At 45.9% G+C, this 13,355-nt stretch overlaps 2 protein-coding genes across 3 annotated transcripts in view; one reads left to right on the forward strand and one right to left on the reverse strand.

The window, feature by feature from the left end:
• The window catches only part of LOC126198535 (uncharacterized), a 531,369-nt gene that overhangs the window by 412,921 nt on the left and 105,093 nt on the right, over positions 1–13,355 (forward strand). The gene's annotated exons all lie outside the window — the stretch shown is intronic.
• Positions 1–13,355, reverse strand: part of LOC126199395 (uncharacterized) — a 90,289-nt gene that overhangs the window by 52,490 nt on the left and 24,444 nt on the right. The window contains exon 3 of the mRNA XM_049936314.1: positions 8,382–8,555. Within this exon, the coding sequence (XP_049792271.1) occupies positions 8,382–8,555 (174 nt within the window). The remainder of the gene's footprint in view (positions 1–8,381; positions 8,556–13,355) is intronic.

Consider the following 13,355-nt stretch of genomic DNA (forward strand, 5'->3'; position numbering starts at 1 on the left):
TCCCAGTGTCCTTAATGTTGCCTATGTTGCCATGAACTACTCAGTTTGTATATTTTGCTTATTTTTTCACAGTTCCACACAACTTCTTCCTGTTTTCTCAGTTGATCTGTGTTCGGTTTTTCAAGGCCTATCCACTGTGCCAACTTATAACTAAATCTGAGGGGGGTGCGATGGGGAGGTTCCCTTGTGAGAATGAGCTGCCAACATGAGGAGGTAACTTGCCCCTGAGGCCACTTGGTAGGCCCCCACAACTCACTTAGGGGGACCAGGGAAAGAGAGACTCGACATCTCCAGCCTGGAGAAAGCCCCTTCCTCTGATCACTGGAAAGCGATCCTCGGATGCACTGTAGCCACAGGACCAGCATATCGACACGGCCAGGCTGCAGTCTGGGCTCTAAAATTTCGAAATTAATGTGACACTTTCAGTCTAATAAGCGACATCAGTCGGTAGCTCCATGTTTGAATATCTGCGCTGTTTATGTACGAGGTAAAGCGTACTCCGATGTGCGCAAGTAGCCCTATAGTGCACCGCAGAGTTCTTTGCTGGAGGCGTGACATAACTGCTTATCCGTGCTTCATCTCCGCAGCCGGGTAATTTCATTCTTCCCACCGCTCAGCCTCGCAGTTAGCGTTTCACAACGAGCGTTTTGAAGCAGTCGCGCCGCGACACGAAATGCACGGTGTGCGTTGCTTCAGAACGCAGGCTGCCACCAGCTGGGAATCGACGACAATAGCGCGCCCAGGTGAATGTGGACAGGCTGAGCAGCAACTCTGCCGATATTTCCTGGTGATGCTGTCTTGTACGGTAAAGTGTCATCATTGAGTAAGTGTAGGAAGATTCGAGGTGACCTACATAAAATTTCAACTTGGTGTGATGAATGGCAGCTTGCTCTGTTTGTAGATGTTGTGGCTGTGCTCTCCTGTGGTATTTTGATGTTCGTGGGTGGATGAGGAGAGGGTGATATGATGGGTGGGTGACCGGTTTCCTCTCATTAGAACACAAAATGCACACGTGGTTAAAATACACTTTATTACAGGAATCAATTGACTACTCAACTTCAATGATGCACCAGCGGCACCTGGTGCAGACATAGTGAAAATTTAATGAGTGCAACATGGCATGAATTCGCTAGGAATTATCACACACAAAGTGATTCGTCCATTTATATAGGTGACGAACGCTCCTGTCTTATTATGCATACGAAATAGGTAAGCATGGTTGACACGAGGAAAGTGTCCTGATAAAAGGAGCGATTATGCAGTGACGCACTCCGTAAAGAGCTCTCACTTCAGAATGGCACCGTGTGATATCTCTCCCCCTTGATTCTGTCACCGAATAAAAATATAGTCTTGCAAAACAGTCATTCTGAAATAATGCCACAGTAGTCACTCTGATCAAGGCGCTCTACAATAACAGCCGAAATGTCTGTATTTATTATATATACTGTGGGGTCACCGCCAGACACCACACTTGCTAGGTGGTAGCTTTTAAATCAGCCGCGGTCCGGTAGTATACGTCGGACCCGCGTGTCGCCACTGTCAGTGATTGCAGACCGAGCGCCACCACACGGCAGGTGTAGAGAGACGTACTGGCACTCGCCCCAGTTGTACAGCAGACTTTGCTAGCGATGGTTCACTGACAAAATACGCTCTCATTTGCCGAGACGATAGTTAGCATAGCCTTCAGCTAAGTCATTGGCTACGACCTAGCAAGGCGCCATAGCTTTGATAATTTATATTGTGGTTATAACATGTACCGTCAAGAGAGATGTTCTACAATTGTGGATTAAAGTTAAGTATTACATCAACTACGTACATTATTTGCTGCTATTAATTCCTTTAACTGTTCCAGACCTCACGCCAATCTGCGTGAGCTTAACGCGTGCCTTTCGGCTTCCTCTCGTTGTGACTTGGCTGTCTTGCTAAGTCACAACATATACAATTTTAGAAAAAAAAAATTGATGTAACACGATTCATACACGAAGTATCCGAAAAAAATTTTATGGCAAGACCGAAGTGATATGCAAACATCATTAGCGACTTCTGTGCTTTTGATTCGTCGATGGTTCATAATAATTTCTTACACTTTTTCCACGATTTCATTGGCTGTAGATCTACTGGGCGTCCAGAGCACTTGTCAATTTGAACGGCTTCACGACGTTTTTCGAAGCGCTTATACAATCTTGAACCTTTGTTTTAATGATATCACTCACAAAAAGCAGTATTTAACGTATCTAAAGCTTTACTGCCATTTATTCCGCTCTTATGGTAAAATTTAAAACGAATTCTTTCATCAACTTTTATATAAGATAAACGATCGTCGCTACTACCACTGTATAGGTACTGCCAGCAACTACCCCCTGGTGGGAGGACTGGTACCGCGTGCAGTCAGCCTTGCGAGGCCAGTCGAGGAGCTACTTGATTGAGAACTAGCAGGGTCGGGAAAGCCGACAACGGACAGGGGCGAGATGTGCTCACCTCGCGTGTCTCCGTACCACAATGCCAATGACGCCGTTGGCTAAGGAACACACAGCGGTCTGTCGCTCTCGATTGGCCCATCAGGGCCGGAAAGTGGAGGTTTTGTTTCGTTTGGTTTGCATTGCATTGCATTGCATTGCTTTGTTTTGCTTGCTTGCTTGTAAAGGCGCGTACACACAAGGCCAACGAACGACAGACACTGGATTCCGCCGAACGTTGGTCGCCAATGCATTGACGTTCGGCTTCTTGTAGTGTCACCGCCAGACACCACACTTGCTAGGTGGTAGCCTTTAAATCGGCCGCGGTCCGTTAGTATACGTCGGACCCGCGTGTCGCCACTATCAGTGATTGCAGACCGAGCGCCGCCACACGGCAGGTCTAGTCTAGAGAGACACTCCCTAGCACTCGCCCCAGATGTACAGCCGAGTTTGCTAGCGATGGTTCACTGCCTACATACTCTCTCATATGCAGAGACGATAGTTGAGCATAGCCTTCAGCTACGTCATTTTCTACGACCTAGCAAGGCGCCATATTCAGTAATTAGAATGAATTCTGAACAGACAATATTGTGAATCGTGTAACGTCAAGAGCGACGTTCATCATTAATGGATTAAAGTTCAGTATCAAACTAATTACGTCCGCTTTCTGAATACTCATTCCTTGTCATGTTCCAGACCTCACGTCAGTATAGTTCTTCCCTCTTCACACCAGCCTGCGTGAGCTAAAACGCATGCATTTCGGCCTCCTGTAGTAACACGGTGTTGGCTCTTCTGCCAACAAAACACTTCTCATCCTCACCTAAGGAAGGAAGGCCTTGGGGCCCAGGGACTCGGCAATGTGGAATCGCAGATGGGTCGTATAACTTACCAACATTGTTCCCGTTTTGTTGTTGTTAAAAAGTAGCACTTTAATTCTAACTTCACCGGCCGCTATTATGAGGAAAGATGAGGGTTTAGCAGTCGTCGCATGTGCAGCATTTATTTTGTCGCAATAATCTGATCATCAGAAAGAGAAGGAGAAGAAAAGACGCTAGTGGACGACCTCCTTTTAAAAAAGTAGGGAGCGGTGTTGTTGGACAAAATTAATGTCTGGAATGGAATATGGGTTATTTAATAATTTTTTCCGGATATAAGCTACAGATTTCGAATTGTTATTGAATTGTGTGGGCCATAAAAATTGCGAAAGATGACATCTCTCTTAGGAGAGCTGCATCTGCAGCAAGAAAGATTAATGGCCACACCCAGTTTTGGTTTTCTGTCTGTCGTTCGCGGCGAAAAAAATTCAATAAAGACTCCATTTTCTTTTTCACATGTTGCACATTTCTTGCTAACGGCTCACTTATTTCCATCTAAGCATCTAATCTTTCAGTTTGTTTTGATAGTCGCAGTAGGTAGGTGTCCATAAGCATTTGCGTTCCCAATAAAACGCTTTCAGATTAACGCCCTATACGTATTCCACCCCATACGCCATTATTTTTAAACACAGTAAATACACACCCGTGGCGAGAGCAGGCACTGCCTGCAGGGGAAACAACGACTGTTGAAATTAACGTTTTTCGGGACAGCCAGAAGTCACATTCGGTATGTTCTATTGACCGGTTTCGCTATTTCATTTAAGAGCCAGCTACTGCACTTTAAACTGTAAATTCGTATTCGTGTTCATGCCCTTGTTAAATTAAAGGGCGAAACCGGCCAATAAAACAAACTAAGTGGGACTTCTGGCTCTCCTGAAAAATTTCAGTACACACCCGTTCTAGAGACACAGCAAATCGCTAGTGAACCAACCAACATTCGTCTCGGCGTCCACACTAGGAGAGGGTTCCGAAGGTCAACCAACTGGCAAGACTTTGATGTTACAGCCAGAAGACAGGACCGCAACGAAGGCCAACCGCTTCGTTGGCACTATCATATTTCTTTGTCAAAATTGATACGTCAAATGTTTATGTCAAACAAATTTGATGGTGTAATAGGAAACTTTGTCAAATCTCGCCTGTCGTCAAATAAATATGATCAAATCTATGGCCTCGCCATAGTAAAAGTCGTTCTTTTGTTCACTGCAATGTGAAATGTAACAGCTTCGAGCGCTGGCGTCACTACAGCTATTTGATGTCTCTGTAGTGTGTTTGTAAACATGGCTCCAAAGTTGGTTTGTTCCTTCGACTCTTCTTTTATAAACTTGCTTTGACCAAGATAGGGGGTTAGCAAGGGGGACAGTTAATTGTGTATTAATGGGCAGGTGAAAATTTCTTGCTGGCGACTTCATGTCCACAATCACAGCTATAACCATCCACCTCTACATCTGGGGATATCCAGGGAGCTTCCCGGCAGGCCTGAACGGAAGATGTGGTCGCACTCTAAAATAAAAAAAAATTCTTTCTTAGCTTTCCATCCTACTTTCTCTATTTTTGAACTCTGGATGCCACAAGTTAAAAAGTGCTTCATCTGTTTCGTATTTTTTAAATTAATTTTGTAGTTCCATTAATTAAATTATTCAGAATTAAAAATAATTCTTATTGCTCATATAGTGTATTAAACATATATTTTATTCACATATTCCCTCTTCAGTGTTTTATAAATCGCTTCACACGTTCCTGGAATTATTTTGGTTAATGTGCTGTGTTGTAAACCAGAGTAGCTCTCTCGTGTGTCAACAAATCGGGGTGTCACAGTTTGCCTGTCTTCTGCACATATAGCATTTCTCAAAAGAGTATTCTGTTTTGTAATATGCGAAGCCATTTTACTGAGGAAATACTGAAATACACTCTCATCCATTCGTAAGTAATTTACGAGGGTAACCCAAAAGTAAGGTCTCCTATTTTTTATAAGTACGTAGACCTCTTTATTTCTACAGTGGTTTACATCATTTTACAGCTTGAACATTTAGCTACTTTCCGACATAATCACCATTTCTGTCGATGCATTTTTGTTGACGCCGTGGCAGTTTTTGTATTCCCATGTCATACCAGCTCGTCACCATGCTGTTCAGAAAGTTATGAACCTCTTCTTCCACCTCGTCGTCGGAGCTGAATCGCTGGGACCACAGTTAACGCTGACAGGTACTGTGAGATTCTGAAAAAACTCAAACGGGCAATTCAGAACCGGAGAAGAGGAATGTTTATCAAGGGCGTACACATTCTCCGTGACAACGCTCGGCCACACATCGCTCGGCAAACCGTTGCTCATCCTGCAACAGTTTCAGTGGAACATAATCACCCACCCACCCACCCTATAGTCCTGACTTGGCACCGAGGACTATCACCTGTTCCCTAGGTTAAAAGAACATTTGGCCGGAAAGCGATTCCGCTCCGGCGACGAGGTGAAAGAGCATGGTGGCGAGCTGGTATGACTGGGCATACAAAAACTGCCACAGCGTCTACAAAAATGCATCGACAGAAATGGTGATTATGTCGAAAAGTACCTAAATGTTCAAGCTCTAAACTGATGTAAACCATTGTAGAAATAAACAGGTCTATATACTTACAAAAAAAAATAGACCTTACTATCGGTATTACCCTCGTATGTATAAAGACTTGACTTCCTCCACTTGCAGATCTCGTAACAAATTTTGCTGAATGCTTTTATTATCTCGACGTAATACCTAGGGCTTCGTCGAATTATGTTTTCTTTTTTTTCCGCCGCTTTTCTTCCAAATACATACCGAATGCAATCGTGGTACTAGCAAGTGCAGCGCATAATAGCAAGTTGTCGTCCACCATCTTGAAATTTGACGAAAAATATAACGACAGCGTAGTACCCCTTTTTAGCACCACGTCAAAGATCATTGTCAAGGAAATTTGACGAATATCTGATCATACTTCTTTGTCAAAGATATACGATAGTGTAATACCGGCCTAAGCAAATATCGTTCAACGAAGGGGTTCGCTCTCGTTCGCTGGTCTTCTTTGGCCTTAGCCACCCTCCGCAGCAAGCACAGAAATACTTGTTTTGAAAATAAAATCGCCTTTTCTTGCTGCCAATTATTTTTTTTGCAGACGCGTTTCACATTTTTCTTGCTCTAAGGCATCATCAGTGGGATGGTTTGCTGTCATCTGCGTTTACTCTCGTCTGGTCTGGAGGTCGCACTACCACTTTATTACCGACACATAAGCACAATTTTGTGTTCCGAATTTTTTGCCACTGTTCGCCATGTTTCTTCTTTCTTCTGGTGTACTACACTACTGGCCATTAAAATTGATACACCACGAAAATGACGTCCTACAAACGCGAAATTTAACCGACAGGAAGAAGATGCTGTGATACGCAAATGATCAGTGTTTCAGAGGATTCACACAAGGTTGGCGCCGGTGGCGACACCTACAACGTGCTGACATGAGGAAAGTTTCCAACCGATTTCTCATACACAAGCAGCAGTTGACCGGCGTTGCCTGGTGAAACGTTGTTGTGATGCCTCGTGTAAGGAGTAGAAATGCGTACCATCACGTTTCCGACTTTGATAAAGGTCGGATTGTAGCCTATCGCGATTGCGGTTTATCGTATCGCGACATTGCTGCTCGCGTTGGTCGAGATCCAATGAGTGTTAGCAGAATATGGAATCGATGGGTTCAGGAGGGTAATACGGAACGCCGTGCTGGATCCCAACGGTCTCGTATCACTAGCGGTCGAGATAACAGGCATCTTATCCGCATGACTGTAACGGATCGTGCAGCCACATCTCCATCCCTGAGTCAACAGATGGGAACGTTTGCAAGACAACAACCATCTGCACGAACAGCTCGACGACGTTTGCAGCAGCATGTACTATCAGCTCGGAGACCATGGCCGCGGTTACCCTTGACGCTGCATCACAGACAGGAGCGCCTGCGATGGTGTACTCAACAACGAACCTCGGTGCACGAATGGCAAAACGTTATTTTTTCGGATGAATCTGTTTACAGCATCATGACGGTCGCATCCGTGTTTGGCGACATCGCGGTGAACACACATTGGAAGCGTGTATTCGTCATCGCCATACTGGCGTATCGCCCCCCGTGATGGTATGGGGTGCCATTGGTTCCATGTCTCGGCACTTCTTGTTCGCATTGACGGCAATTTGAACAGTCGACGTTACATTTCATATGTTTTACACGACCCGTGGCTCTACCGTTCATTCGATCCCTGCGAAACCCTACTCTTCAGCAGGATAATGTACGACCGCATGTTGCAGGTCCTGTACTGGCCTTTCTGGATACAGAAAATGTTCGAGGGCTGCCCTGGCCAGCACATTCTCCAGATCTCTCACCAATTGAAAACGTCTGGTCATTGGTGGCCGAGCATCTGGTTCGTCACAATACGCCATTTACTACTCTTGATGTACTGTGGTATCGTGTTGAAGCTGCATGGGCAGCTGTACCTGTACACGGCATGCAAGCTCTGTTTGACTCGATGCCCAGGCGTATCAAGGCCGTTATTACGGCCAGAGGTGGTTGTTGTGGGTACTGATTTCTCAGGATCTGTGCACCTAAATTGCGTGAAAACGTAATCACATGTGAGTTCTAGTATAATATATCTGTCCAATGAATATACGTTTATCATCTGCATTTCTTCTTGGTGTAGCAGTTTTAATGGCCAGTAGTGTATTATTCTTTTGCCACTCGATGTATGTAATTCTTCGGACACTGCAGCAAGAAAAGGCCGTTTTATTTACAAAACAAGTATTACTGTTCAGCCTTGTTTATCAACAGAATGCCAAAAAAAAAAAAAGCTGTAGATGCAGCTTAGGGTAACGTGAGGGTCAGTAACGAGAAATGTGTCTTGGTTCAGGCCGAGGAGTTCACGGAATGAGGCTGGCGACTGATTTACGGGGGCGGTGGGAGGGGGGGGGGGCAACCACTGTGGCGAGGCGCCCCGCCCCCTGGTGAGCTCGCAAGTTCCCGGAAAGCGCGCCGGCAGCTGGCGGCGGGTTACGGCTGCGGCTGCGGCTGTACCAGGCTGCGCCGGCTCGTTACGCAAGCCCCGCCTGGGACCGGCACGCTGCCCTGGCAGCCGTCCAGACTCCTCTGGGTCCGCCGCACTGTTCGCTTCCCGACTGCCGCTAGAGCGCGCACAGCCACCTGCGTCACGTTGACCCCAGGTCGCTGCCTGCCACATTCGAAACTTTTGCCTCAGGCGTAAACACTCCATAGTTCCGAGAAAATCACGTCCTAAGTTTGAAACGTCTCCTTACAAGGGAACCTCCCCATCGCACCCCCCTCAGATTTAGTTATAACTTGGCACAGTGGATAGGCCTTGATAAACTGAACACAGATCAATTGAGAAAACAGGAAGAAGTTGTGTGGAACTGTGAAAAAATAAGCAAAATATACAAACTGAGTAGTCCATGGGACACACAAGCAACATCAAGCAGAGCGTGAGCTCAGCAGTGCCGTGGTCCCGTAGTAGCGTGAGCAGCTGCAGAAAGAGAGGTCCTTGGTTCAAGTCTTCCCACGAGTGAAAATTTTACTTTCTTTATTTTTGCATAGTTATTATCTGTCCGTTCGTTCATTGACGTTTCTGTTCACTGTAATAAGTTTAGTGTCTGTGTTTTGCGACCGCATCGCAAAACCGTGCGATTAGTAGACGAAAGGACGTGCCTCTCCAATCGGAACCGAAAACATTTGATCGCAAGGTCATAGGTCAACCGATTCCTCCACAGGAAAACACATCTGATATATTCTATACGACACTGGTGACGGCATGTGCGTCACATGACAGGAATATGTTGTCGACCCACCTAACTTGTACACTTGGCGAATGGGTAAAAAGATTCTTCTACCTTGCCCGATTTAGGTTTTCTTGTGGATGTGAAAGTCACTCCCAAAAAGTGATGAAAACATGAGTTTTTCACATAAACTGAAAATAAAAAATTAAAATTGTCACGTGAGGGAAGACATGAACCAGGGACCTCTCGTTCCGCAGCTGCACACGTTAACCACGAGACCACGACGCTCCTGTGGTCTCTGTGTCCTTGATATTGCCTATCTTCCCATGAACTACTCAGTTTGTATATTTTGCTTATTTCTTCACAGTTCCACACAACTTCTTCCTGTTTTCTCAATTGATCTGTGTTCGGTTTTTCAAGGCCTATCCACTGTGCCAAGTTATAACTAAATCTGAGGGGGGTGCGATGGGGAGGTTCCCTTGTTAGAAAAATTTATAAATGACAGTGCTGGAAAACCTCTGCGTTATTTCATTTTCAAACAGCTGAGCAAAACTGAACGTTCTCAGACATTTCTCTCTTTACTTATTCTGATCAACACTAAACTGACACACAATATCTTTAGCGCAACGCAATCTGACTTTCAATAATCCCTACAAAAGAATGGCCCTGACTAGCAATAACCTATACCTTTCATGAATCACTTACCTCACAAAAATGTTCGTTACTCAAACTACTGCAATACAGCGAGCGCCAATACTGCCAGCTAAATAAAAGATTCTAACTACTAAAAATGGTTCAAATGGCTCTCAGCACTATGGGACTTAACGTCTATGGTCATCAGTCCCCTAGAACTTAGAACTACTTAAACCTAACTAACCTAAGGACAGTACACAACACCCAGTCATCACGAGGCAGAGAAAGTCCCTGACCCCGCCGGGAATCGAACCAGGGAACCCGGGCGCGGGAAGCGAGAACGCTACCGCACGACCACGAGCTGCGGACATTCTAACTACTGAAGGCACTAACTACTGATAGACATAGTTAGCAAATGAAAGATTTTGATGGAGAACAAACATTTTATTTATCTTAATAGCGTTCCAAAGTCATAATATACATATCAGTTCATGACATCCAGTCTTACAAATGTGTTTGTGAAATCTTGTGAGACTGAACTGCTAAGGTCATCAGTCCCTAAGCTTACACACTACTTAACCTAAATTATCTTAAGGACAAACACGCACACGCACCGATGCCCGAGGGAGGACTCGAAACTCCGCTGGGACCAGCCGCACAGTCCATGACTGCAGCGCCCCAGACCGCTCGGCTCATCCCGCGTGGCCCAGTCTTACAGATTTCTTTTTTCTGACGGACACACGTCCAGATCGTCCGCTCTCAAAACTCTGCCATCTCCCTCCCCACATCCACCACTGTTGGCGGCTCACCTCCAACTGCACAACGCTACGCGCTGTTCACATCCAACTGCCCAACTATGCGATAGTTAATATACCAACAATGCCACCCAGCCACGGACTGCACACAGCACAGCCAGTGATTTTTATACAGGCCGCTACGAGGCGTTGCCAACATAAAAAACCTAAGCAGCCTACTTACAAGTTTCGACAGCTCGCTTCTTTGTTTCTTTTTTAAATTTTATTTTCTGCTTTGGGCAGCAAAGACCATACAGCCAACAGTAGTTAAAAATTGCCGAAGTGCGGTGTTAACATAACTGCAGTTTCCACGGTAGATGAATAAAGAGTTCGATGTACAAACGTGAGTTGTTAATCTAAAATACACACACTAAATGACGAACACCATACAGCCAGCAGTAGTTGCAACAGCGCAATTTTCACATTACAACAATCACAAAAGTGTGAAGTACAAAGATAAGTGCGTTACATAAATTAAGGGCAGTAGGACGTCAAACCGGCCGACTTGGAGCAGGAGAGGCACCACAGGACATTTTAATTTCCTCTGTCTATTCCTTTACAAATAAATTCATAAAACTTAGTGAGCATGACCAGGTAGGATTCACGATTCACACTCGTAGCAGTGAAAGTTCAAAAGCATAAAAAAAATTCACATGTGAAATTCCATCATTTTTTCACTTACTATATAGCTGCATTTGTTGCTATAGGTACATTTTCCTTCGTAAGTTAGAAAAATTCTTCGAAGAATTTTGCACAGCATACAAACCTCCACGGACCTGTCTCACTGAGCGGCGTCTTCAGCACTGTCTTGATCGTCTTTGCCCCTGGAGCATCGACAATGGGTTTCGCTTTTTCCCTGACAAAACCGTCTGTATGGATTTCTGGCGGCGCAAATGGTTTCTCCCACCACCTCTACATATTGGGCCTGTTGCCCTTCCGTTCGTTGAAACTACGAAATTTCTGGGGTTCAGGAAACACTCTAGGTCCTCCCATGTGTCTGTACGCGGCCTCTCAATCTCCTACGTGTCCTCAATGGTACTTTCTGGGATGCTGACCGAACCACCCTCCTCCTCCGTTTGTACCGGTCCCTTGTCCGTTCGAAACTCGACTATGGGTGCTTTGTTTATGCACGTCTATCCCTCTTATGCCGTCTCACTGTCCACCATCATGACGTCCGTTCGGCCACGTGTGCCTTTTACACCAGCCCGGTCGGGAGTCTGTATGCTGAAGCTGCTGAACTCCCACTCTCCTACTGCTGCGACTTTCTCCTCAGCAGGTATGCATGCAGTTTGTCTGCTTTGCCTGGCCACCCCTCCTATGCCTCCTTCTTTGATGATACCTTTGATCGTCAGTAAGGGGCTCGTCCCTATTATCTGTTACCTCCTGGAGTACGCTTTTGCCACTTGCTAAGGCGGCTTAACTTCGCACTTCCTACAACTTTCCCGGTGGGTGTGAACCCTTCACCACCTTGGCTTCATGAAACGCCCCATGTTAACCTTGGCCTTCATTCGCTTTCTAAGGACACTACTCCAGCTTCGGTCTATCGCCTCCAGTTTCACGACCTTCAGATGGAACTTGGTTATAGTACCTTTGTCTACACTGATGGCTCTCCGACTAACTATGGGGTCGGGTGTGTCTTCGTCATTGGCACCCACGTCTTTCGGTATCGGCTTCCGGCACACTCCTCAGTATTTACAGCCTAGCTCTTCGCCTTCTGCCGGCCGCGGTCGTCTAGCGGTTCTAGGCGCTCAGTCCGGAACCGCGGGACTGCTACGGTCGCAGGTTCGAATCCTGCCTCGGGCATGGATGTGTGTGATGTCCTTAGGTTAGTTAGGTTTAAGTAGTTCTAAGTTCTAGGGGACTGATGACCTCAGATGTTAAGTCCCATAGTGCTCAGAGCCATTTGAACCATTTCTTCGCCTTCTATCAGGCCACGGAGTACATCCGGCGACACAGTCTTTCCAATTGTGCCCTCTGCTCAGACTCACACACTGCCCTCCAAAGTCTCTGTGCGCTGTACACTGCTCATCCCTTAGTGCAGTGGGTCCAGGAAAACTGTCACTTGCTCACTCTTGGTGGGTCCCTGGTCATGTCGGTCTGCCAGGAAACGAGGCTGCTGACGCTGCTGCCAAGACTGCCTTAGCCCGCGAGTACTTATATTCCCTCCGATGATCTCTGCGTTGCCGTCTGTCAGGAGGTGGTTTCCCTTTGGCATCGCCAATGGTCCTCCCTTCACAGGAATAAGCGTCGGCTTATTAAGCTTCTCCCAGCGCCTTGGACGACGTCCTCTCGGCCCTCCCGCAGGGTGGAGATTATTTTGACTCGGCTGCGTATTGCCACTGTCTTTTTAGTCATCGTCATATGCTAAGTGGCGCTACCGCACCACTTTGTACACATTGCGCCCAAATTGTAACTGTCTGCCCCTTCATGCTGGAATGCCCTATTTTTAACAATTTACGTTCCGGCTTGTGTTTGCCGTTTCATTTATCAGCCGTTTTAGCAAATGACGCGCGGGCTGTCGACCGTGTTTTCCTTTTTATCCGCCGAAGCAATATGGCGAAGACCATTTAATTTTTAGTTTTGGACCTCCATTTCTGTATGTGTTTTTAGCCTTTTTTCCACGTGCCTGTTTTTAGCTGTCTCCTATTCTGTCCATTGGGACTGACGTATAGTCGTTTAACTCCTCTTTGTGTTCGTGTTCTATAGTTTTGTCTTGTGACCGTATGACCCCAGTTGTATTTTGCGCCCTAAAACAAAACAAAAACAAACCATGCGTACAAAAGCAGATATTGAAAGACAAGAGGTGAACAGCTG

The sequence above is a fragment of the Schistocerca nitens genome, chromosome 8 (genome assembly GCF_023898315.1).
Source record: "Schistocerca nitens isolate TAMUIC-IGC-003100 chromosome 8, iqSchNite1.1, whole genome shotgun sequence".
Lineage (NCBI taxonomy): Eukaryota > Metazoa > Arthropoda > Insecta > Orthoptera > Acrididae > Schistocerca > Schistocerca nitens.